We start from the raw sequence: 26,895 nt of genomic DNA, 5'->3' as shown, positions 1-26,895 counted from the left end.
ATAGCAGTCAACCCTGTGGCCAGCAACATCCCTGTGCTGAGAAAATAAATGGGGGTTTTGTGGGAACGGGAAATGTTCCAGCAGTCAGTCATACATCTTGGCATAGATTTATCAAGTGTGTTTCAGTTCATTATCATGAATAAATAGTTCAAATTATCGTAACATGGGTGTAAAACTTGCCAATCAAATAAGTGATTTTCTCATAAATAATTATAATATTAAAACCACTTTTGTAACACAAGCTTTTATTTTCTTATTTTAATTCAAAACTCATGTTTTGTTTACAAGAGTTACAATATTAAAATAACCATATGAATTATATATAACATGTGACATGTTTGAGCCAGTAGAAAAGAAACAACTTTAAACATTTTCTAACAATGGGTTTTTTCCATGGAAACCCAATGTAAAACCTTTGTAAAACGGTTAGGGATTATTTTCATTTTTGGTTTTACCCAGCATGATCGGACTATGGGAACAGGGATTTATGGGGGGTTTTATAGGGTAAAAATTGGTTTTTCCTATTTTTGACCATATAAACTTAAAATTTAGCGATTTCTTTCCATACCATTTTGTAGAGCTTAAAAAGCAAATAGTTTAAGCGTTTAAGTTAAAGCGTTGTTATGCGCCTAATGGTTACGGAAAAAATTCCAAAAATCTGTAAATTTAAAATGCCCATGTTATTCTTATAAGGACTAAGTAAACTGTTGTAGTTTGCTTGTTTATGAACATATTTTGATCAAATTTGGAAAATGCATTCATTTCATACTAAATTATTACATTTTACAAAAAAACACCTTTTTACCCTCCCTGTTGCAGCAAACCTAAGTACTCGTTAAACTTTGATTTAAATAGGGAATAAATGTGATATTTCTAAGGAGACATTTTAGTATAAATCCAATCAGGGAAATGGAAATTCGCTTAGTCTGCAGGTTTGCTGCGGCGGGGGTATTTTTAAGTGTGTTTCAGTTTGTTATCATGAATAAATAGTTAAAATTATCGTAACATGGATTGTTTCCATGGAAACGTAATGTAAAACGGTAGCATTTAGCAATGTTTTTAATTTTCTTGTACTTCTGGCCTTTTTTAGTGTGCTCTAGTGGCAAAACGGTTCGTCGTAGAAACAAACATTCTATAGGAAACTTGTAGTACATTTTGTCATCTTTAATTTTACAAAGCAGGGTTTTCTCAAAACCCATACTTACCGAGATTTGCCCGAAAAACCAAAAAAGTGCCCAAATTTTAAGGTTTTTCACAAAATAACCAATGTTCCGGGCAAAATATCTGTCAGCAAACCTCATATTCATGTTCAGCGACCCAAAAAACATAAAGAAAAGTGATGATTAGGACTGTACCTAAACTTTTTGCTAACTTTCCTAATATGCCTAGACTAAAATCAATGTCAAGTTTTAATATCAATGCTTAATCGTTTTATCTATGGCTTAATGTAGTGCTTTTGGTTTGAGTGGGTTTGAGACTTTGGATAAGAAGAAAATAAGAGGAATTGAAGAGAGAAGAAGAAGAACATAACCAACAACCATTAACAACATATGACGAGACGATGGACTATTGACAAAAAAAACATAAAGGAAAACTGGAGTGGGAAAGAGTTTAACAGTTTAACATTTCATTGTTTTTGTCAATTTCATCTCATTAACTGTTGTTTACTGATTTGATCCTGTTTATAAAGTGTAAGGAATCAATATTAATTAATAAATAGTGCTCGAAAAGAATCTTGGTATGAAATAAAAAAGAAAAGTCAATGCATATTAATTTTAGGTCTAATTAACTTTGTTCGTGGCGTTCTGTGATGATTTCGTAGACGGAAGAAAATTCTTCACAGAAATAAGTTCACATCTGATTCAATAATGTCGAAATCTCATTCTTTTGAAATGATGAGAGGTGAATTCACGGTAAGTCACTAAATTATGACTGTTGAACTGTTTAACTAAGTTAGTCCTAGGCTAGGCTAAGTTAGGCTAGCTTAAAACGCAATTAGGCCTAGGCCCTAGGCCTATCTAATAAAGTCTGTTTAATTCATTTGTAGCTACTGTACCTTCTAATAAGGCCTAACTTAGGCCTGGTTATTAAAACGTTTAAGTTCTTTCAGCTGTATTTTAAGTTATGGCCTTTGTGATTTTTTATTTAGCCTAAGCCTGGAACTTAGGAGCAACTTAGCCTAGGCCTAGCCTTTATGTCGGGGTATAGTTTCTTAACTGGGTTACGGTTACGCTGCACTAGACTCCCTCTTAATTAGGCCTACACCTTTTAACTGGACATCGGTTTAACCGGACTAACTTAAGTTAACTTAGCATACAATCGGCAGAAATTACGTCCCATTTCTTAACCGGACAATTTTTATCAGCACATTGGTTTAAACAGACTAGATACAGTAGAACCTCTTTAATCCGAACTAATTGGGACCAGGGGTAGTTCGGATTATTCAATAGTTCGGATTACAGAACATATTATTGTTTTTACATAACAATTGCTAGGGAAAAGTGAAAAATGCTTTATAAAGTAAAACACAGTGTTTATTTAATACAGTAGGCTAGTAAACATAGGGAATAAACTGTACGGTACATTACAGTAGAAACAATTATGGTGCCTATACCAATAAATACAGTGTACAATGAAGAACTACTGTTCTGTCTATAGAGTACAGCGAGGGGTTCGGATTAGTGGACGTTCGGATTACGGGGGTTCGGATTAAAGAGGTTCTACTGTAGACATGAGGTGGGTGGTACTGTAACGACTGTTCTCGTGGGAAAGATTTAAGACTATAGCCTAGTGATTACGTTTCCAAATACAATGCTTTCCTCGAAGTCAAATACTGTGTGCAGAAACTTATGTTATGCATTTAAACAGCAGCCTACGTTTTAACAAGTTTTTGGGGACATTGGTTTGGGCCTAACCGTAAAATCTGTTCATCTGGACTGGCCTCGGTCCCAAGGAGTCTGGATAAGAGGGAGTCTACTGTATCGATTGCAAATATTTATTTGATTGGTAACCTTCATTCAATTTTTTTATTAACTTACCGTACCGTACGCCTATTTGCAAGTCTGGTTACTAAGGTTAAGTTATGACAGTTTAATTTTATAATTGACAGGCCTAAGTTAGGCCTATACCGTACAGTAAAAAATATCGATATTTTTATTTCGATAAGTTAGGCTAACTTAAGTTAGTTTTAATCGATATTACCATAGCCCAGTTAAGAAACTGTATCTAGTGTAGGCTCCGCTTTATTAACAAGGAAATAATGAAACTGTTAATTTAACCAAACTTGCTGATAATAATTGGTGTAAACCTGGCAATAAGTAGTGCGCACGCCTTAAAAAATCTATTGCTAGCAGAATCGTTTTGCGGAAAAATACGGCTGCGAACCGTTAAAGTCAGCACTACCAGTACTTATTGCTGACTTAACCCCCCTAACTTACCCTCCAGGTAAATGATATTAATACTGTCGTGTCTGTTTAAGTGTCCTCTATCTGTTGACATTATCGGTAATATGGTTCACGGCCGTATTTTTCCGCAAAACGGCTAGCAATAGATTTTGTCAGACCCGCGCACTACCTAGGCCTACTTATTGCTGAGTTATTGCCAGGTTCACACAAGTCTGATTATAAAAGTTAGTGAAGGCTTAACTTACTAATCGAGTTGATATTTTCAATCGATAGTAGCGTTAACTTGGGGATTTTCATGCTACGCACTCTTAAACATAGGCTAACATTTCGTCTGAAGTTCTCTTGACGGCCTACTCTTATAGACTTGTAGGCCTATCCTTATCATTTATTAACATGCTGTACATGTCTGAGGGGTGGGAAAGCCAAAGAACTCAGTTTATGTTCAAACTTAAAAAAAAAAAAAAAATTTCCCTTCACTGTCGCCAATCCTGCAGAAGTCTTCAGATTACACAGTTCTAACTTTCCCGTCCATTTACTTTAGAAAAATTATAATTTAAGTTATTAAGAAAACTCAATCATCTCAACTGTGAATACGGCGATAATAGCTTCTGTGGACTAAACTATATTATTGAAAATCGGCGATTGTTTTGAATAGGGCTAGAAAGAGGTGGAGAAAGTTAACAATTTACGTAAAAACTCTTTGTAAAATTGTTACATTTTATTTAGTTAACGTTAATGCACCCAAGGAAAGGTCACTGGTTGAACTCTGAGAAAAGTGTATTCTTTAATTTAGTTTTTTCATTGTTCGAAATTAAGCCCAGCTGTCCTTGAGCTTGGGTTCTAAATAAATGGTCCTGGCATATTCGGACTATCGAAAATATGCCATATTCGGTGTATATTCACACTTTGGACATGATCGAGAATAAACAGGTTTACCGGCAACACAAGTAGGCGTACTGAAACTTACTAGGTCAACTTACTAGGTTTAAGTAATAAGTTAGCCTATTGTATTTGTTAAAAGGTGGTGGATAAAAATTTCCATTATGAAGGGTTGCGACGGATTAACTTATTCATCCCAAAATGGCACTCAAAAACTAATGCTATTTTGCAATATAAGTATGCTTTAAGTTATTGTTTGAAGATAAAGCTTTACTGAAATGTTATCATTTAGCAGTTTTATGTGATTGAACCTAGGCCCTCACAACCTCATCATTATTTTTCTTGTTAAATTAATTTGTTTACATGGCCTAGTAGGCTAGCATCAATTTTACTCAACTTAATCTATTTATAAATTTGCAATTTAGATAACCATTATAGTGGCTTGTCTACTGTGCAATATTAACTTCCTGTATTGATTGTGAGTGAATTGAAGTGTTCAATAATGGCTGCCCTAAATAGATAAGAGTTTTTAGTGTTGATAGCTAAGAGGGAACAATAGATTCACATAGTTTTCACATGTTTGATAATCCATAGGCTTTATCACATGATTTTGGGATTAAACATTGATTTTGAGTAGCCTATAATAATCTAGCCAGATTTTGAGTGTAAAAATGAATGACAGTTTTCATTGTAATAAATGATGTAGGAAATAGCTTATGACTCGTGTACTAGGCTTAAGTGTTTTACATGCACAGTAGGCCTACTCAAAATATGAAAACAGCTTGCATTTTCCAAACGTTTCTTTATCATTGCAAAATATGGGCTTTGTTTGAATTACCAGTTTTATAGCTGTTTGCATGTTTGTGCAGCAGATCTGAAGTGAAGATGAACGCTCAGTCGCAGACATTGGAGCTGGCGTTGGAGGGTTATCAGGTGGAGGAGGCCGTCGCCAGTATATTTCATACGGTCTTGTTCTATCGGACATTTGGAAAGTTCCAATACCAAGAGAGTGGAAAATACCTGGAGGGGACTGTGGGGTACACGGACGTTGACTGTGACTTTATAGACTTGACCTACGTGAGATGTTCGTCTCCAAGCTTGGACCGCAACATCAAGCGCAAAGTGTCCGAGTTTTCCGAGGAATTGCGAAGTGCAGACGGAACAAATTCGGGCGAAATTTCACTCAAGTTCTTCAGAAAGAAGCGATCCACTTGGCCTTTTCCGTCGGAGTGTGTTCCGTGGGAAGTGTGGAATGTGCATTTGGATCTTATACAGTTGAACAACAAATGTGAACAACAGCTAGGCAGAGAGAAGATGGGTGAACTGTTGACGGAGAAGATAATGTTTATTACGGAGTTGATGAACCGGTGTCAATACATGCCGGATGTACCCAGTCAACCCGACATGTGCCTTATATTTGATATGAACTATGACGACTGTCAACCTTTCCTGCACGAGATCGTTCACGTGAGTTCTGGCCCTTCAACGCCCTCCATCGGCTCAGTCATAAGAAACATGTTTAGGTAGTGCATCGTCTAGTGCCTTCAACTTTTCAATTGGCCTTTTAAAATCTTACACTATTTCTAATTTTGATTAGCTAAATTAATTTGGTTTGCAAATCTTTATTACTTTGGCAAACATCTTTTAATGTGCACATTTTCATTCATCCTGACACCTGAGGCAATTATGGGCCCATTAAATACGATGCAATATTTATATATTTATATTTGTTTTGATTATGATTGGTATTCCCATACCAGGCCCGTAGGAATGAGCACAATTTGTTTTGAGCATAGGATTACTGCTAAATTGTTAACATTAAGTTCAAATTATTATCTTTACTGCAATTTGTATTAACAGTGTGCAAATAATTGCACATTTCAAACATTGCAATGTAGATTTGTGAAAGCAACTTTTGTTTTTAAAACATGTCAAACATTTTATGTGATTTGTCTTGATTTAAATCAAGACTTGTTGCTGCTCCAATGCTTCGTACATAATGTAGAGATTTAGTTAGTGACCAATATTTTTTTTGGAATATCCATGTCAGTTAATATATAATGTGAAACTTCACTATCAAGAAGTGATAAAAAAGCTTTTTCTTAATCCTATCTTGCTGAAACTTTTACCCTAGGGTATATTGTAGCAGGAATCCTGATGATATATCTTGTAGTTAGTAACTTTATTTTCAAACAAACCATTGTTACAAAAAAGGTAGGTGGGCTAGCTAAATCTCTGATAAGATATATATTTTTTAAATAAGGTCTCATAGAAAGTTTTAGTAGATTCCATTTAAAATAGGGTATTCATATCCATAGCCTATATAAATTCAGATACCTATGTCATTTTTTCTATTCCATGAGTATGGTGGATTTGAAGAGTGTTTTTTTCATTTTCTGAAAATCAATAACACTGAAAAAGGTTAGCCTAAATTGTAAAAGAGCAGTAGGCTACCTTTTTATTTCAACAAATGTGTGTAAACAATGTATAACTTATTTTAGCTGTACAAAAGTAAATTTTATCTAATTTTAATTTTTAACGTTAATTTTTTGAACAACAATTTCTAGGAGTTCAAAGTTCAAACAATGAACTGCAAAAATCTTGAAACAAAAAATTATTTACTATATTTTATTTGTCTCTTTACTTGAAACTTTGTTATAGGAAACTTTTTTTAGGTAATAGGGAACTTTGCCAAGGAAAGGTTGGTCATACATTTTAATTTATTTTCTGTCCTTAATCAGTTTTCCACTGACACTCGTAATTTGTAACCTGAACAAAACTGTATTTTCAAAGTTATTATGACTCCAACGGAATATTATTGAAACACTTTTTTTATCTTTCTTATTATTGACACCATGTCCTGATTAGGCTATTCCAGTTTTGATTGTGTTAACTTATTTTGTCTACTAATTTTATGATATGTTGGATTGGTGTACGTTAGTTTTAGTTAACGAACATGATAATTGTAATGTTTGTACTAGTGTAGGCCTACTCATGTCAAACGTATTGTGATCTAGTAATGTACCTTACCTCGTTAACTAGCTGTGTTATATTTAAGTTCACGTAGTTTTATTTTTCAGATATTTATAGAGTTGTAGTGTATGTTAAGAACTTTTACAGCTAGCTGTTAGCTACTTCAGGTCTTTTTAACTGTAAACCAAAGATAAATAAATTAATGTTTTTTACTGTGAATAACTGTTTATTTTTTGTCCCATGTAGCTGAGGTTTTGAAAAACTAGTTTTCATCAATTACTCTGCTTTTAGATTGACTTTTATATTAGCTTTCAGAATTCATTGTCTACTTGAGGATATTGATTAGGCCTATTTTTAGGCTAATAATAAAAATATTCTGTTATTTTACAATAATCTTGGGTGTCCGGTTAAAACTACATGTTTCGTGGTGAATGCTTCATCTTCAGGTTCAACCTTTTCTACGATTCGTCATACACTTAAAAAGAATATACGTAATTTGCACTCACACACCACCATGTTATTTTAGTTAATGTAGTAGACTAAGCATAAAGTTTTTTCCCTGTGTCCTGTCAATGTGTGTTTGAGTTTTAAGTGCATTACGAATCGTAGATGAATATGAACCTGATGATGTGCCAGTCGCAACAAATCTTCCAGTTTAGTAGTTTAACCAGTCACGTATGGATACTGAAAGTTAACAGAATACTTTTATGAATATTAGCTTTGTTAAATATATATTGTAAGTTTTGGAAAATTAAGTATTTCTTGTGTAGGCCTAACTCTTTAGTTAATCAATATATTTAATTGACTCAGTATACTTAGTAATTTAGGCCTACTTTATAGAATTTTTGGTGATTCTAAAATGATGTAGGCTGTTTAATAAGTCATACAACCCTTTTTGGCTGGAAGTGTTTGTAATAATTAATTACTTTCAGCAATACTAAAAAAAGCGACTAAAATTTATGTTAGAATTGTTATTAATCTACTACATACAAGAACTCTCTTGTAAAAAGTCTAAATCCCTTTTTGTCTCAAATCCTTTAACAAGGTTTTACAAGCACTAACTATGAATCAAAATCAAGTCCAACTGCCCGCCAACACTTCTTGAAACCAACAGTCTTGAAATTGATTGCTTACACGTGGTTATTTTAACTTCTGAGTTTTGAACTGTATTGTTCAGTACAAGTAGTTTACGTCAGCATATTCAGGTCAGTAGGACAAGTTCAATAACAACTGAACTTGTTAAAGGTGATATTTTTATTTTGCAAATTATGCAACTTGATTTACGCAGTGACCATGTAATTGTGTGCGCAATTGATGGGAACCTTACGAGTGTTATCAACCATTCTCCCACAATTACGACTTAAAATTTATCAGTTGCGTCTGGGTCAAGGGTGCCATGTGTTGGCTATCAAATCAGTCTCGTGTCGATTATATAATTTTTGGAGGATCGATTAGACATTTCAATCATTCAAGTTTATTTGTTTTTGATTGTTGTAATCTTTGTAACATTTTGCTGCAGATGTTGTTTTTAGATGATAATTTTGTTACACGGGTGTAGTGTTAAGTGTGTATCTTGAACTAAACTAATCGTTTGGCTTTGCCCGTATTGTTTATCAACCGGTTGATTTCTGGTACTTAAATTTGATTTTTAGTTTCATTATTATAACACTATACAGTGTGGAAAAAGGTGTCAAAACAGTTGAATATTTCAAAAAGTAATACAGATAGAGCTACAAAACTTGGCACATAGTTACAAAGCGTTAAAATAATTTCAACACATTATTCGGTGATATGCTACCTCCTCAGGGGGATGGCCTGCTAGTAGTCAGAAGAAAGAAGTAGTACGTATAGGTTAATATACATCAACTTAAAGGTCTTTGTTTGTAAAAAAATTCTGCAAACACAAAACTCTTAACTGACGGCTAAGTAAAAAATAACAGCCATTCAAAGATTACTTGAATTTTCAATTTTGAATCTTTGAATGGCTGCCAATATTGACTAAGTTTTTTTTTTATTTTTATTTATTTTTTTTTTTTTTTGCTCAAATTTGCATATTTGTCCACATTGTTTCCAAGCTTATTTGAATTTTTTAAACACAATTTGTAACTTCACCCACTAAAACTTATTGATGAGAGAAAAATAATAGCCTACAGTAGTTTGCACACAATTCAAGGTTAGGCTGCATAGACCAAAGGAAACTGTCAGCAATTTTATATATGGGATTGTGCACGTGCGACTGTGCAGGCAGTCAAATAATTCCAGTTTGAAAATGTATTGCATCTAATTAGAAATTTTCCATCCGTTTCCTTTCTTGTGTACCCTAAGTCTCACAAGCTAAAGGCTAAACCAAAATTGACACCCCACTTGGTGAAACAATTTGTTACAACAACAAATTCTATTGAATGCTCTTTTGATGATTTATTTATTTGAGTTGAATATATTTCATTATAGTTAGCTATGTGAAGAAATTGGTATTTAGTGAACTTGACTAGTGAAAATTTTTGATTTCCATATTCAATTATGAGGCAGGTCTGCGTTTTGCATGTGTCATGTTTCAGAGAGATAATTGTACCCCCTCCCTCCTTCTGTTAGAGAATTTTTCTCTTACCTGTGCCCCCAAAAAAACTTAAAACCTTTTGTGCCCATGTGTTCATAAAAAAGAGGTCTTTGATATAATGCACTGTCTTTTGATTCAGTGGGATATTTTTGATAGTTATGAATTGGTTCAGTTAGTTAAAGGTTTAAATCCCCAAATTCTTGATTAAGGCTTTCTAAAGTTGGCCATTACCTGAAAGATAAACTAAAGTAATATGATTTAAAAGATTATCTAAGAGACTTGATTGGGGAACAAACATAGTTTTTCACTACCTGGTTCATGTCATGTCAAGATTAGATTAGGTTAGAAACAGTTATGTTAGCCACACCTGTTATTTGATAATGCTAACAGCTGAGGTTTAATGACCTCATCTTTATTAATAAGTTTGGTGACCCATTGATGTCTAGTCAAATTCATCTGTAAACCATCTGTAAAATCAAGATTCGGATCTGTAACTATGTGGGGGGACTTTAATATTTATAAACCAAATTTCACTTCATAAACTTATATTAAAGTTGATCAAAGTGTAAATTAAATTTTTTTCCAACATTACCAATAAATATTACAAAAAATCTGTAGTGCCTCAGTTCTAATATTTGAAAAAAATATGTTTTTGGTTAATTGCAATTATAAAATAATACACTTACAAGGAGTGTAACGGCTTATTTAGTTTTTTTAGGGAATGGTTTTAAACATTTTGTACAGTCGGATAATAGATTACTTGAAAAAGGTTTTCTTAATAAGACAAATTCATGGAATTAACTTTAAAATTAAGTAAATTAAGTTTTTAAATTGGTCACAGAAACTCATACTTGGAATGTAATTTGCCAAAGTATCCCTTCCTTTTCCTTTCCTTTCTTTTCCTTTCCTTTTCTGATAGGAGGAAAATACTTATAATCAAAGCCATCACATTGTTTAGATAATATTACTACCATGAACAGTTTATTAAACACCATAGTTGTTATTTCAAATTGCCAATATTTTAGCTGCCCTATTTAAAAAAGAAATAAGTGTAAACCCAAACAACGTGCGAGTAATAAACGAGTGTTTTTAAGTCATCAGAAGATATTGAATAATTGTCTTTTCTCTCCCTATACATTGAATGGAGAAAGTATTGTTGTTGTTAGAGTTGCCTAGCTTGAGTCAGTGGCGGTTCCAAGGGGGTGCTATAAGGGCTAAACCCTCCATTGGACCTTGGAATTATAAAATATAAAACATACATTTTGTCATAAAAATGTAATTAATGTTTTTGAAAACAGTTAAAAATGCTAAAATGGTTTATAAAATAGCAAATTTTACAGGGGAAAACCCCCTCCTGGTGTGGAATACAGTACCCCCATTAACCCCCCCCCCCCCCTTGACAAGGTTAAAAAAAAGTTATGTATGTATGTTTGTCTGGGTTTGTACATAGCTATAGACTACACATGTGGTCCAATTTTGATTAATTTTGGTATGTGGATACTAATCCATGTTTTTTTTTTCATTATTTTGAATTTATGATTTTAATGGTGATTTTTTCATTAAATAACAGAATGAATCAGACAAAAAATGACTTGAACAATTTTGATTAGGATTTAATTTTTTTATGTTTTGGTTATTTCAACCCTAAACAAAATGATACCACCAATAATTTCTTTGTAATTACAGTTCAAAAATGTTACCCAAGAAATAGTTAATCCAACCTCTTACCCATTAGGCTTAAAGGTTGGTTGACAAGCTAATGGGAGGAAGTAAGTGTCAGTTTTCTAATTTATCTTACATTTTGTGTGTTTCCCCTGAGTTTCATTCAAAATTGTTTTTGAAACCGGTTAGTCCATTTGCGCTAGAAAGGAGACTTCACTTTTTAAACACCTACACAACTTTGATTACAATTTGCAGTTAAACTTGTTCAGTGTCAATAGAGTATTAGATTTGCTAATCAGGAGTTAAGACAATGTAAGATTGCGTGCAAATGTGCTATCTAGGCACTTGCCTCGTGGATTCAGGGTCATGGAAGAGAACCTTCATTTTGTAATAAGTTGAGTCATTGCAACATTGCATGAGGTTGTTTTCCTTCTTAATTGACTGATAATAATCGTTTTTTTGTGATGACTCTGTTATTATTCCAAACAACTGCAATGTCAATGAGCTTTTACTACGCAGATTAATTTTTGTTTTTAGTGTGAAGTCATATTTGAATATCGCTGTTGGGAATTAAATTATAAACCAATATTATATTCCAATTACATAATTTTGTCATTAAATCATAAAATAGGTAATTAATTTTTAAACAAAATTACAAAAAAAATTTGGCTTAATGTGTGATACGGTAAGTTATTATGAAGAAGAGTTTTGTTTCCTTTGTCCTGGAAGCTGAATCTCACATAAATTATCAACATTTTTGTATAGCTTTTATATTTAGTCCAATAGTAGGGCCTACCTAGTCTACAAACTATATGTAGACTATACAGAAAAAATCCTTAACCATACCAGAGTTTGTACAAGGGAGTATGTTTAATCTATGATAGAATCTCATGAAAAATAAATACAATAGATGTATGTCTCTTTGTTTTGAATATCTCCCTTTGAACTAAATTTAATGTGGTTAGCCATTGAAGCCATGTACTACATTGTGCTATGCAAACAAATCGATTCTCCAGTGAAAACTGCAACATGTTTATCATTCCAGTTATTTTTTATTTAAGATTACTCTACTCCTGCAGAACTGATAGTTTGTCTCTGACTAAATTTTAAAATACTAACGAGACAGCTGTGTTTATTATTTTATAGAGATCGCCGACACATCCTATCTTCCACTTTTTGTAACGAGCTTACCATGTATGGAAACGGTAACTATGAATGCACTAACGAGGAAAACATATACGCTAATGGTTCAAATCTGGTGGGGTAGCTAAGACTATTTTTTTTTTCATTTTTGACCAACAAAACATAAAAAATTGCAATTTCTTTCCAAACCATTTTGTAGAGCTTAAAAAACAAATTACCCCTCAATTTCCGATAAAAGAATTACTGTTTTGGAGAATAAGTAAACTGTTGCAATTTGCTTTTTGATCAAACATGGCTAATTTATTTAATTTATTAGTTAGCTATTGTTTTTTTCACTAAAAACACATTAATACTTTCCCTGTAGCAGCAAACCTGAATACTCATTAAAAAAACCTAGTATTATTCAAATAGGGAATAAATCCGACTACTTAAACGGAATATTTTAGTGGTTATCCAACCAGGTAAATGGAATTTCACTTAGTTTGCAGGGTTGCTGTATTTGATTTTATGGTTTGTTTACTACGGTACTTCAGGGTTGGAGATGCTATGTAGACAAGCTACGTCTTAGTTTCAGAAGAAAGTTAGGTGATATGTTACTCATGTTTTCAACAAAAATGTTAACAGTGAAAACTAATTCAAATCTTTATTACAGATGGCAGTTAGATCGAGCATGTTTCGCAATGACTTGGATCCTGTAGTGGGATTATTCAACCAATTCGAGGAGTGAGTATTAAAGTCTTAAGTGGTAAATTTATCAGGCTACGAACGTCAAAAAGTAGCAAATTAATCCTTGAATCTGAAGAGGCGAGGTACTTCTGGTTCTGCATTGCCTCCTCAACGGCCAAGTCCGGGCCCACTGAAACCGCTGTGGCTAGTAGCACTGATTCATATAGAGCATCCGTACAATGTTTTTGTTTACATGTTTGTCATAACTGTTATTACCATGGCAATAGGCCGGGGAATGTGACATTACCACAATGTTCGCCTTAGCCTTGAGTTAGAGGAGGCTATGACTGGGACCAGAATTGAATGAAAAAATACCAATAAAGCTCTCTGGGTATTTGAAGTTTAATCAAACAAATGACCCATCATATTCATCTATCTATACTATATTGAGGTGATGTCTGCCTGTTTGTCTGTGGGGCTGTCACGACTAAAATACTAATTAAAGTATTTTTTCAGTCCTGTAATAGAGAAGAAGGCAGCAGTAGATCAAGGTTTTCGAGATTACCTGATTGTGCTGCTTGGTAAACCACAGCCGATATCTCTATGGGAGAGGTTCGTCAAGCGCTGCGTGGAGGCTAGTCAGGCTGACATGGCGTCGGGAGGCATGCCTGTCATTCTACTCGGAGACCTGTTCGACTGTCTCACGCTGGACCAGTGTGAACAGCTGTTTACCTTCGTAGAAGACAACGTCGCTATTTGGAAAGAGGACGTGTTTTTTGCCGCTTGCAAGAATAACTTGCTGAGGATGTGCAACGGTGAGTTTGGCGTATGTCGTGAATCAAATGTTTGTTAAGCTAAGAATTAGTAGGTGATGTTAAATTTGTTTTGGCATGTCAAGAGGATAAACTGCAAAAATATATAAAATCAGTATTGTTGAAGTCAAACTTATGAAACAGTTAACAATTGAACTTTTTTAAAACATAACAATCCTACTAGTGTACATTATTATACTTTTACTACTAAGTTTAAAAATATACTTTTTTCTATGAACTTAGGCCGGCTGAAATCAAAGTGCAAATTTTGATGAATGAATTGTGTTGTGTGGGTTTTTTACTAGAATATTGTTTTCAAATCAAATTTTTCTAGATGATTATTATTAAGCTACAATACTGTAGCCATCAAATAATAAGGGATATCAAGTGTTTACATATTTTTTCTTTCTTGACTTAAAAAAGTAAGTGTTTTTCAATTTTTTTTACCAGTTGTTGCTGTGAATATAAAATACCAATTGAGTTAAAAACAAAACAATCAATTTTAAACTACAGTAAAAATAACTTTCAAGAGCGCTATTTTGCATTTTAATTTTTAGGGAAGAAAATAATTAATAATAACTGAACAAACACGTTTTCACCACCCCAAGAATAACTTCTAACATTGTTTTGTTACTTTTCAAAGAAAGTGTTTATTTTTCAATTATAGTTATTAGTTGTGGTAATGTTTCAGATCTTCTTCGTCGACTCTCTCGATCACAAAACACAGTCTTCTGCGGACGAATTCTCCTTTTCCTGGCCAAGTTTTTCCCTTTTTCGGAACGTTCTGGTAAGAATAAAATATTGACATATATGTTGGTTTTTCAACACTCATTTTATTCATTCATAACTTGCAGTGTTTTAACTTCAACCTGATACAAGGCTATAGAAATTTTTACAGAACCTAGAGCTTGCCTAAACAGTACTTTTTACGCTTATTTTTTTTCACAACATCACAGTAATTCTAAAAAAATCATGGGGGGGGGTTTATAAAATGCATTATCATTTAAATCAAATATTTTTCACGTAACATTTTTAAATTGAGAATTACATGAATCAGACTCCATAACATTAAAATTTGCTGGTAAAATATTCGGATTGCTTTAAAGAATCCTGTATTTTTTCAGGCCTTAACATCGTAAGTGAATTCAACATTGACAATATCACAGAATTTGAAGGTGAAGAAAATGCTGATTTTAGAGAGGACGAGGGATTGGATGATTCAATTAGGGAAGTTGAAGATCAAAAGTAAGGCTACATTGTTATTCCTGTTTAGAAACAGTTACTTGTTTGTTTCAAATACTGTTTAAAATGAAAACAATAATTATTTGGCAATAGAGAACACTGTATTTTTTGTATTGCAACGGTAATTTATGCTAAACGTGAGACCGGATTTTCTGACTTGTCTGTAAACACAGTGTAACAATCCTCATAAGCTTCAGCCTCATACTTTTCCCGGTTTCTCATGATTGTAGATTTTCACATTTTTAATTAATTTTGACTTTTTTCCTTTAACACGTTCGCTGCGAGCCACTCAACGGAGAGCGCTCTAGTTACTTTCTACCACGCTAAACGCTCACCGGTGAGTGCTGCCATCGCCTACATTCCATCCAATTTCTGAGCAGCAGCACACCGGGAAGAACGGGTATTTTTATATCTGCGTTTAGCTAGGAATGGGTCTTTAGGTGGTGTAGGTTGGTACCGATAGTAAATTTCCCCGGAAAATTCCCTTCTGGTAAGCTTAGAAATCAACTTGTCCCATTTTTCTCCCTCCTATTGGCAATACAATGGGACCGGCTGGTTCTAGACAGTGCTGCTATCTGTGAGTGTTTCAGCAAACTACGTCGACACTCTTCGTAATGCAGAAAATAACCGCACGTCATTTGCTATTTGTCAGACCAAAATATTTTAAAGCAAAACGGATCCGCTTGACCATTTGGTTGGGCCGCAGCGAACATGTTATTATAACTGTGTAACTCCCTTTTTTGGGTTGTATGTCAATAACTCATTTATTTAGCAAAATTGACATTATACCTGCATTAGCTCAACTCCAATCACACTTACTATTAACTAACTTGCTAAATGTAAAACTAATATTGAAATTCATTTGGACTTCCATCATCAGGAAATGCCCAGGCACTTTTGTAGCCTTTATCCGCAAAAAATGACTTTAAGTGTCTTTTGAAGCATCCAGGGTAGAATGTGGGCTTGATTTGAAGAGGGAGAGAATGGAATAGTGGTGCATTTTAAGTTAGATGTTTTTTCAAATGTAATTGAATGAGCCGGAACTCTCAGATTGGGTCTATACAAAGCAAATGGTGGTTACGATGAGAAAATGAGAATAATTTGAGAAAAGTGAATACTTGTGAATGAATAAAAGAAATCTAAATAATATTCTCAATATCAGGCAAATTAATTTTTTTTCAGGATGAAAATTGACTTCAACCTCTACACTAAGTTCTGGTCCCTCCAAAACTTTTTCCGAAATCCAATTTTGATCTACAGTAAACTTCACTGGAAGACCTTTACAAGTGTAAGTAAGAAATACATATTTTTCTTTTGGTTAAAAATTATTTAATCTATACTAATAAGTTACTTATATCTATCTTATATCATATACAGGTATCAGCCATTTTTTCAGAACATAATTTTATAGAAAATATTTCATTAAATGTCATTTTAACTTGTATTTATTTGGCATCTTCTGAACAAACCTTTTAAGTTCTTAGAACATAACCTCTTTAACAAGTTAAATTGTCCTTGAATAGCCCTCTATACCATCTTGGTGTTTTTTTTAGATTTAATTTTTAAACCCACTGTACATAATTAACATAGTTAACAAATTGTTACTTTTCCACTGTAATTGAGCTAATGTATAAAATCAGAAATCTTAAAAATGTTCTTCATGACATAATAAATGAGTGATATACCAGTGACACAAATAAAGAAACTCTTACATTGCAGCATACAGAGAACGTTCTACAAGCGTTCAAGAGTTTCAAGCTGGAAGGCGTTCAGCAAAAGTTGGTTTCTGCAGATAGTATGGTTTCCGAGACTATCAACAGGGAACACTACTTCGCTAAGTTCCTCACTAACATCAAGCTGCTGGAGTTGCAACTGAGTGATGTGAACTTCCGCAGATATGTGCTCGTCCAGTTCCTAATACTGTTTCAATACCTGAACGCCACTGTTAAATTTAAAAGGTATGTTGTGTATTTCCTGTGTGCTATTTAACTCTGCAAAACTTGCCAATACTTTGATGAGCGTTTGAGATTCTCACCGATGTCAGTAGGTGAACTTCAAAAATTTTAAATGAATTCATAAGGGTTTGAATTACCCTATGTTCAAACCGATAAATAAAGCACTATACTTATTTATATCACTCTAGCACAATTTGGTACTTTGGTATTATACGCAGGCCACCCTTTTACAGCGTGCTGAGTCGGTTGTGTTAGGTTGGGTTATCATAAATAGAAGGTATACGATACCACCTGGTATCGTTCAATTCATAACGAAACAAGGAAAGTCCTGCAAACATATTTATGATAATCCAACATTACATAACCGCCGCAGTACGCTGTAAAACAAGTGGCCTCCATATAAAACCAAAGTACCCACAATTTTTTGCAAATTTTGTTGCTCCACTATTTTCTACTGATTAATCAAATCAAATCATACTCAGGGATATTTATTTTTACATAAATATAAATATCTCAACTGTTGACATTCAAGTTTGTAGCAAGTTTGATAAAATGTCTGGTAAAGTTAATTCAAAGGCTGGCATCTCTTTGTGGGACAGCCATTAAATTTTATCTGTAGAACTTCATTGGTGACCTTGGCGGTATCTTTTTCCAGTGATAACCAAGAGTTGAAGGTCAATGAAGGTGAATGGGTGAAGGAGACGTCTGAGAAGGTGTACAGCCTACTGAAGGACACGCCTCCTGATGGCGAAGAGTTTGCTAGGACAATTCAGCACATTCTAGCGGTATTGATTTTGTACATCTTAATCATTACAATAACATCAAAAAATCCTTACATATTATGAGCTTAGAGTGGTTCATTTTGTATCAGGGCTGAGAACTTGAAAAGTTGATGTAGTGTCCATTGGCAGTTTAACTTTTAAGGCTGACCCCTTGAGTCCCCTCCCCTACCACTTGTTTTGACCATGTGAATTCCACATAAACATTGTGTTGAACCATGTAAAAGCAAAGGTTTTGTCCTTTCTGCGCTAATGTTTTAAGAAGGACTTATTGGTCCTAACTAGGGATGGACGAGATTGGATTTTTAGTTTGAGACGAGACGAGACGAGATTTTTTATTTCTCATATAAATTTCGAGACGAGATCGAGACGGGATTTCCCTTCTCATACACAACGGGAATTGCACGTTCAAAATTTTTACCTGATTTTGTAACATTGTTAGATGACTGTTTAAATACAAAAATAATGATAATAGGCAAGAATATTTACAATCTTTTATTAAAAAAACATCAGCATAACATTTTTTTATTAATCACGCCTAACTTATTAAAAATGCCTACGATTAGGAAACATAGTGATATCAGTTAGGATAGATTTAAACTTATCCTAAAATAAAATCTATACTATTATAAAAAAGAGGTGGTTGCTGTATGTGTGTATGTGTGTATGGGAAAAGTAAACTCGAAAAATACTGGTCGGATTGGGCTGAAATTTGGCATGATGATAGCTCACATTCGCGATTAACATATAGGCATATTCTTATTTCAAAAATCCTTTCGGGCTCCGCCCCAGTGGCTCTGGAGTTTCCCATGTTAACCTTATGAGAAATGGAATTATTGAATCTTAACAGCTGTTTCAATTAAACGAGTTGGTTCTGTTCTATGATGTTCAATAGCATTAAAGTTACAAGGATTACCAACAGGGTGCAGCACTATTATTTCTTTTACATTTATGACAACAGCTAATTTGCAACCAAAAGGTGAGTGAGCGTAGCGAACGAACTTCAACCTGGAGGCGAGTTAGCGTAGCGAACGAGCTAACCTGAAGGCAAGTGAGCGCAGCGAACGAGCTCCAACCTAAAGGTGAGTGAGCGTAGCGAACGAGCTCCAACCTAAAGGTGAGTGAGCGTAGCGAACGAGCTCCAACCTAAAGGTGAGTGAGCGTAGCGAACAAACTTCAACCAGGACGTGATTGAGCCATGCGAACGAGATAATCTTGAAAATTAAGAAGTTAAACGGGGCAAAGCCCGCGGGTTACAGCTAGTAAATCATAAAATAAAAGCAATATTAATTTTTATAAAATAGTTAGGTTTTGTTTTGACTTTTTATAGTAATAAAACATTCCTCACACTGCTTACACTTAACAAAACTTCTCAAATGTTATTAAAGTAATATTATTAAAATAATTAAAGTAATATTTACATTTAAAGAATTAATTAAATAATCCGTTGCCTTCGCAAAGGAAACGCAACTACAACACACTCCTGTATTGCGGGTATTGCATTGACTTTCTGCAGGCGTTTTTAATTTTTTTTTCTCGTCTCGATAAAAATCTCGGCCAAAAAGAAATCTCGTCTCGTGTAACGAGATTTAAAATTTCCCGAAATTTCGAGACTTGACCATCCCTAGTCCTAACAGGTAAATTTAAATATGTTATACAAGCTACCCTATTTGACGAAGGGACTCACATGCGCAACTTGTGCATTTCAATGGAGTTCAAAACTTGTTTCCAAGGCAAAACAATGCAATACCCTTTTACTTTTCAAAGAATATGTTTGTTTAAGACAGTCTGTGAATATAAGATTACATTTGTTGATTTTAACATAAACATAAACATGCATTTCTAGCGAGAAGAGTTCTGGAACAACTGGAAGAACGACGGGTGTCCAGAACTTCAGAAGCCTGTCGCTCCTGTCGACGAATTTGAAGAAGAACGGAAACCAATTAGAAGACGAAGGAAACGTCTGGGAGATATCATCAGGGATGCAACTGCACAGAAAAGATTCTACATGGGACAGTGAGTAATTATTATAATGAAAGTCTAAGTGTGGTGGATCAAAATTAGTGGGCAACATTTGTATCCAACTTTTTAGCAAGTCAAGGTTTTTATATGTATGAATTATTCAGATACCCTCCAACACTAAGGCATAACTTAATGATTTGATTAAGGAGTAATACCACAGAAAAGAAGGAAACTTGCTTATAGAGTTATAGAGTAACCTTGCGCTTTCAACTCTAGTTTGCTGTGTCGGAAATATACTTGTGACAAGCAAGGAAGAGCCTGAGCATCGGGCACTGTGTGGACATTCCTATCGCACAGAGCACAGGGTCTTCCTCCACCGTGAGTGTTGTATTAGATGAGATCGAGGGAGCCATTGTGGAACTTTAACCAGTGACTAGTGCTAGACACATATGATTTAAAGTGTACCATTGAATGTTTCCTCTTTACCTTACTTATCTGAGATAGACTCATCTAAAAAAGACCTGAGTCAATGTAAATATATAATTTTTGGTATGAAAAGCAATAATCTCCGCTGTAATTAAGCATTTAATGCCCTAAAGTGTTAGGACGATATACACATTTTTGTGTAAGCGTACGTTCTTCTATCTTTGATCAAGAGAAGAGTTGGGCTAGTAAGTTAAAAACTCTGTAGGCCTACGATTTTAGAATATGTTGTTCAAATAATTTTATCACATTTCTTGGCTTTTCATCATCTGTTAATCACATTAACTGTAATTTTTTAACCTTTGCAGTCCGGAACTCACTAAGCTGTGGAACTACAATACAGACAACCTTGAGGCTTGTAGAGCTCCTGAAAGGAACTTCCTCATGTCCTTGGAGGAGTATTTCAAGGAGGCCATCGAACAGTTTGATCCTTCAGCCATGGTGGAAGAACAGTACAAGTAAGCGTCAATTTTACATTTTCTTGGTTCCAAGAATTGAAGATAAAGTGTATTCAATTTGTTTTAATTGGTTCTAGGTACTGATGGAAAAGTAGAACCTTGTTTCGACACTTTATGGACCAAAGGGGTGTCGATCTATCCATATGTGGAACTATAGGGAGTATGTTGTACATTTACACACAGGGAGTAATTAAAGCATCTCCTGCACATTCTTTCTCATCGACTGTATAAAATATGTGGTAATATTCAACTAATTTTCACTTTGTAGGTTAGAAAAAATGTAAATTAATGGGATGGTTAAAGTATTAAGCTTACACAAAAACGATAAGAGGGCTATAGTTTTTTATCTTGGCCAAGGCTGCCGACATGTCATGTCATCTCGGCCCATGTCGAACTGTAGAGGTTTTACTGTACATTCAAATCTATTTATGCTTCAATGATAAAACTAGGGATGACTCGATTCTCCAAGCCGATTCTAGATACCACCGATACTTGGCCGCAGGTATCGGAATTGAGAATCGATTGTCAAAAGTCAGAAAAAGTTTTGCAATTTCACTTTCATAAAGAAAGAGTATGTATATTTATCTCTCATTTTTGTACTGTTAAAATATTAAATTACACATTCACTATCAAGTGACGCAAGGTCACTCGTACGGAGTAGGCTAACTTATGGTAGGCAAGGTGTTGATCAAAAGTAGTGCTATTGGTTTTAGTAATTTGTTTGGTATTATTTTAATGTTTTAATCACAGAGTGGTAAATGATGGGAACTTTGGTTGGCGAGCGTTGAGGCTGCTTGCTCTTCAGTCCACACACTTTTTCACTCACAGCAACAACCCTATCAACAAGCTACCTGAGTACCTGGAGGCTATGATCAAGAAGATTGCCAAGGAAAGGCCAATTGTACGTAACATAAGTACATTGTTCTCATATTCAGTTTTATTTTAAAGGGACTGATGTTTCTAAGTCGTGGAAATGTATCACGATCTGAAACGGGTGAATTTACAGTGATTCACAACAATGTAAAATAAGCATGAATATGGTTTCTTTTTTACTTTAAGAAACTCAAAATTTAAATTTACCAAACTTGACAATGGGTTAAACTACCGTCAAATTTTGGTAGACACCTTGAAACAGATTACTAGTCTCACTATTTCAAAATTAAATGATCATAACATACTTGTTGCTATTAGGATTAGTATTAGTTATAGGTAAGGCATATTATATGGCCTTAAGAAATATGATGCGACCAATATTCAATAGCTGATATTTAATTACATCATGAAATATTTGTTTTATTTAGCTTAGCTTTTGCATTTTTCCAGGCAAGATATTCAGCTCCTCATTTCCTTGAATCCCTTAATACCTCTTTCATTGACTTATGTGGACAATCATACCCTTCCTTACTCCCGGAATTTCTTATGGTAAGTTTGGTTGAAATCACATGTATTGTAAATGAATAAATTTTGTGATGAAAATGCACTAATTACAATAGAATTTGTTTGTTGTACCCGTAAAAATATTGTACAAAAATAAGTATATAGTGGTTTATATTACCTTGTTACTGCCAAAACGAGCCATTTGTAGTTTGTCAGGACTACAGCTGTTTCATGCTTCGAATGTAACACATCATCAGGTCAAAGAATGTCAAGTAGTAATTTAGAATTTCATTTAAATATTCCTCGTGGTGGAGTTTGTAAAAAGTTAAAAAAATAAGTGAAATAACACAAAACAAAAAATTTAGCTCTGGTCGACCAGACGGTAGCTAAACACATGGTGCCGGCTGAGGGTGAGTCGCGGCTGAAGCATGAATTAGTGAATTAGCTGTGGAAACTACAAACTACAAAGGATTGTTTTGACAGCAACAAGGTAATATAAATTACTGTATAGTTCAGACGAACCAGAGGACATTCCATCATGAAAAATAAGTTTGTATTGAGGGAAACAATAAAATGTTTAAAATATAGTTAAGGCGGCTCAATATACTAAAAAAATTATTTGAAATGGCTTTTTAAACCACAGCTCTATAAAAGTTGTCAATTTTAGAGGATTAAGTGGTTTTGTGATTGTTCAGCTCATGTTTTAGCTAGAAACAACCCGACTGCCTTTGGTAGCTGATTTATAACAAACCATTTTATTCTCCTAGATTCTTCCCGGTGGAGAGATGAAGACTCAGGAAGGCCTTGAGGGTGCGGATGCAACCGCAATGGACGTCAACGAAACCGAGGTAGAACCTGAAGCTGAGGCTGATGCCGAGGCTGACGGAGATGCTGAAGGGGAAGCTGAAGGGGAGGGGGACGCTGAAGAAGAAGATGAACTGCTCAAGAGAGATGAAAGTATGTTTGTGTTTTATAACATTTTCTAATTATGTTTTCTTTCATCAATATATGTTCTTTCTGTTTGATCAACATTTTTGAGGTTAGAGTTTTGGATGGGAATATCCGTTTTCAGTCTCCATGAAACCGTTAAAAGTGGTCTTCGATGTGATGTATGTGTGTGTGGATGTGTACACAGCTACCAAATCACCTGTGGTCCGATTTTGATTAAATGTGGTGGGTACTAATCCATGGTGTGCATAGGTTTTTATAATTATTTTTTTTTTCATTTTGATTTTTATTGTTGATGTTTTTTATAAAAACCAGTAGAGTAACAACAAAATTGGACTATCACAAAAAGGCACAAACAATTTTGATAAAAATCTAGTTTGTCATGGTGCTTTTTATATCATCCTTAACTAAATGGTACAATCCCCAATGCTGTAAAATTATGGTCCAAAAGTTAATGCAACTTACGTGATTTTGCCCATAAAATATCAGTTACTCGTACCGCTTACCGCTTAGCTTATAAGGGATGTCAAGCTAATGGGAGAAAGTATGTCAGTTTGCTGATACCGTTTATTTAAGATTGACCCCCCCCCCCACTCATGTCCATGTATTGAAAAATAGGTTTTTGGTAAAATATTGGGTCCATAAAATGATAAACTGTAATTTAACAGAAAAATAGAGAATTACAAACCCCATACCAAGAAAGTAATGTAATCACATGAATAAAAGCAAAAATAATAGGCCGAGGTTGGTACTATTATAAAGATGTCCCATAAGAAGGCAAAGTACATAATGTGTTGAGTTCAGAAGGATACAAGTTAGTGTGAAGGGTCAGTCTAGATGGTACAGTTGTGAGCTTGGCTGATCTGTACGGGAAAAAAGAAAAAGAAATTGAGGTTGAACTTACTTACTGCCGTGGCTCTTGGTACCCAAGGAGGAACTTTGCCTCGCCAACTCACTGCCTCCAGACTGCACGATCCACTGCTTCATCCTCCCTTCAAATAATATGCAATACCTTACATTTGTAAAGCTCTAGTGGTACCTAAGTTATCTGTATTTGTTATGCGTGTAGTAGTTGTTTATTAATATGTATTACTTGTTCATCCAAGTGAACAATGAAGAACAAGAAGCTACAGATATACAAGGAAGTGCTTCGAAGTGTAAAGTGAAGCCTGAAGTGTTTGACCTCGTTGCCCAAACTATCAACACCCAGTGGGCCGAGATGGCTGAGAAATTGGGATTCAAAGACTCGGTTGGTACCTTTCCTTTTTTCAAATTTATATACATCATTAGATTGTTTTCTTCTAGCTATTCCTGCAATACCTTTTTTGTTAAATATCAAAGGGAGAATGGTTTTGTTTTGATATCATTATATACCTTGTATTTTAAATCTGTATTTAAAATTCTATCAGGTACGGTATATGTTTTTTTGACCAAATTTATGCTAAACTATTTACATTTCATAAAAAAAACTATTTCCTTCCCTGCTGCAACCAACCCAAGTTCTCTTTAAAATCAATTTTATTTAATAGGATGTGATAATTAATTTTAATTTGGGAAGCGAGCTGGTCTAGTGGTTAGAGCGTGGGACTTCAGTCCCTGAGGTCCCGTGTTCAAATCCCGCCAAATCACCAATGGATTTTATCTAAATAATAATGCCGCAACCCCTAGGTCTAGCCTGAAGTAATGTGAAAAACAATCCCAGGATGGTGACTAGCGTTTTAGGACAAAAAATGACAGTTTTAAGAGAATATTTTAGTGAAAATCAAACCTGGTATTGTAATAGAAATTTTATTAGTCTACAGGTTGGCTGCAGCGGGGATATTTAAACTTTAGAGCTCACTCTTAGCTTATAAATGCAGTGTGTGATATAACATTATGTAACCCCTAGACCTTCAAGAGAAGTTGGAGGTATCTTTGTGTGTTTAAGTGAAAGTTTTTATTAGGCTGTTTACCTTGGGTTTCTGCCAAATTTCTTATTCGCCTAAATCTTACAAAAGTCTCACCCACTACTAGTTATTTTTACTCTTTTCAAGGTGACATAAAAACCAAGGTTACAAAATCATCATGTTGGACACTGTTTTAAACCATGTGATCGCTGTCACCCTGGACTTGTTTTAACCAATCATCATAATGATAGTGTAGTGTTTTCCACAATGCAAATATTTATCTTTTATTTCTTGTTAATTTTAATAATTTTCTATTAAATTGCCATTTTTGTTTTGTTAAATATTTGTTAATAACTGAAAAATCTAGTCTCAATACCGATGCCATTTACGGTTTATACTTGACAGCAGCTTATGGGCACTATTGCTAACAAGGCGTTTTAGAACAACAACAAATGTTATTCTCGATTTTTAAAGTTTTTTTGTACTTACCTTAGGATAGAACCCTGCTTACACCTATTTACAACAGAACCGAAGATTTGACAATCAATCTATAGTCAAAGATACAATATTAAATATGGAAAGGTTGTTGTACGTTAAATGGTTAAAGAGAAGGAAAAAATTCCATAAAACTGCAAATTTAAAATTTCTATGTTAATCTTAAGGGTAGTAAACAGTTTTAGTTTGCATGTTTATATAGATATAATGATCAAATTTAGCAATCTTATTTATTTTATACTCAATTGACATTTTACCAAAAAACACATTTTATATTCAAATATAAAATAGGCCTATGTTTAAAAATTTTAAGGGAATATTTACTGAAAATCCAACCAGGTTAATGGAAGTTCGCTTTGTTTGCTGCGGCAGGGGTATTTGTATTTTTTTTTTTTTTTTATTAGTTAGAGAGTCATAATGCGGACCAACCTTACTTTTAACAGATTTTGTTTTCTCCAGATCCAGTACATTGAAGAGTCCGCCAAGACAGATGTAGCTAGAGCCAAGTACGTGCTTCAGCTGAGATCAGAGGAAGATGTGGACATGACGCATCAGAGTTTGGCTCAACTACTCGAGAAGAACGGGTTCTCTAAAGCCGCCACTGCCGTGAAACAACTCATGTGATCGTGAGCGTAATGTGACATTTTGTGACTTTTGATTTGACAAAGTTTTTCTAGTAATACAGTATTGTTCTAAGTTAGTACCTTTTAAGTTCACTTTACAGTTTTGGTATATGTAATTAAAGTTCATCAATCATATAATATAACGGATTAATGTGAGAAAAGTTTTTTTTCAGTACTTTTTTTCTGAAGATCACAGATAGATTATTATGTTGTTGGTTAACTGGAATCAGTATTTTGTACCGTACTGTCTCAGTAATTTCATATCATTATACAGGTTGATATTTGTGTCACTTTTATTGAAAATTAATGGTTTTGAAACATTTTTACATTGAAATATATTTGATTTCACTGGATAGACTTGTGAAAATCTGACTGTTTTGTGTTGATTTTTTACCACCTTACTTTTAACTACATCATTATTTTGTTTTTTTAAAGGTTCTGAATTTGGAAAATAAACAACTCCAAATTCTAATCGAATTCAGTCAAATGTATGTCAGGATAAATGTAGTCTATAACATATTTATGATAAATTTCAACGATCAGTTCAAACGAGTTCGCGAACCAGCATGATTGGACTATGGGAACAGGGGA

General features: G+C 34.2%; 1 protein-coding gene across 1 annotated transcript; it reads left to right on the top strand.

Moving 5' to 3' along the window:
• The first annotated feature begins 1,582 nt into the window (after nt 1-1,582).
• LOC129003060 (THO complex subunit 1-like) lies at nt 1,583-26,671 on the top strand. Its single transcript, XM_054431274.1, has 14 exons — nt 1,583-1,913; nt 13,271-13,341; nt 13,801-14,099; nt 14,788-14,883; nt 15,221-15,341; nt 16,521-16,626; nt 17,058-17,296; nt 17,949-18,078; nt 19,919-20,088; nt 20,826-20,975; nt 21,726-21,876; nt 23,120-23,309; nt 24,407-24,549; nt 26,141-26,671. Exons 1-14 carry the CDS (start codon nt 1,869-1,871, stop codon nt 26,303-26,305), a joined length of 2,076 nt encoding a protein of 691 aa, XP_054287249.1. The 5' UTR covers nt 1,583-1,868; the 3' UTR covers nt 26,306-26,671.
• Nucleotides 26,672-26,895: the final 224 nt, after the last annotated feature.

This window comes from Macrosteles quadrilineatus, unplaced genomic scaffold (assembly GCF_028750875.1).
Source record: "Macrosteles quadrilineatus isolate MER2022 unplaced genomic scaffold, UCM_ALF_1.0 Scaffold_9__3_contigs__length_116548681, whole genome shotgun sequence".
NCBI lineage: Eukaryota > Metazoa > Arthropoda > Insecta > Hemiptera > Cicadellidae > Macrosteles > Macrosteles quadrilineatus.
Note: the sequence above shows the minus strand (reverse complement) of the source record. Positions and strands in the feature narration are given on the sequence as shown.

Excerpts from the sequence above, each read along its gene's own strand:
- LOC129003060 (XM_054431274.1), top strand. The coding sequence starts at position 1,869 with ATGTCGAAATCTCATTCTTTTGAAATGATGAGAGGTGAATTCACG. Across the intron at positions 17,297-17,948 it reads GCCACTGTTAAATTTAAAAG|TGATAACCAAGAGTTGAAGG; the intron begins GTATGTTGTGTA and ends ATCTTTTTCCAG. Across the intron at positions 20,089-20,825 it reads AAAAGATTCTACATGGGACA|TCCGGAACTCACTAAGCTGT; the intron begins GTGAGTAATTAT and ends TAACCTTTGCAG.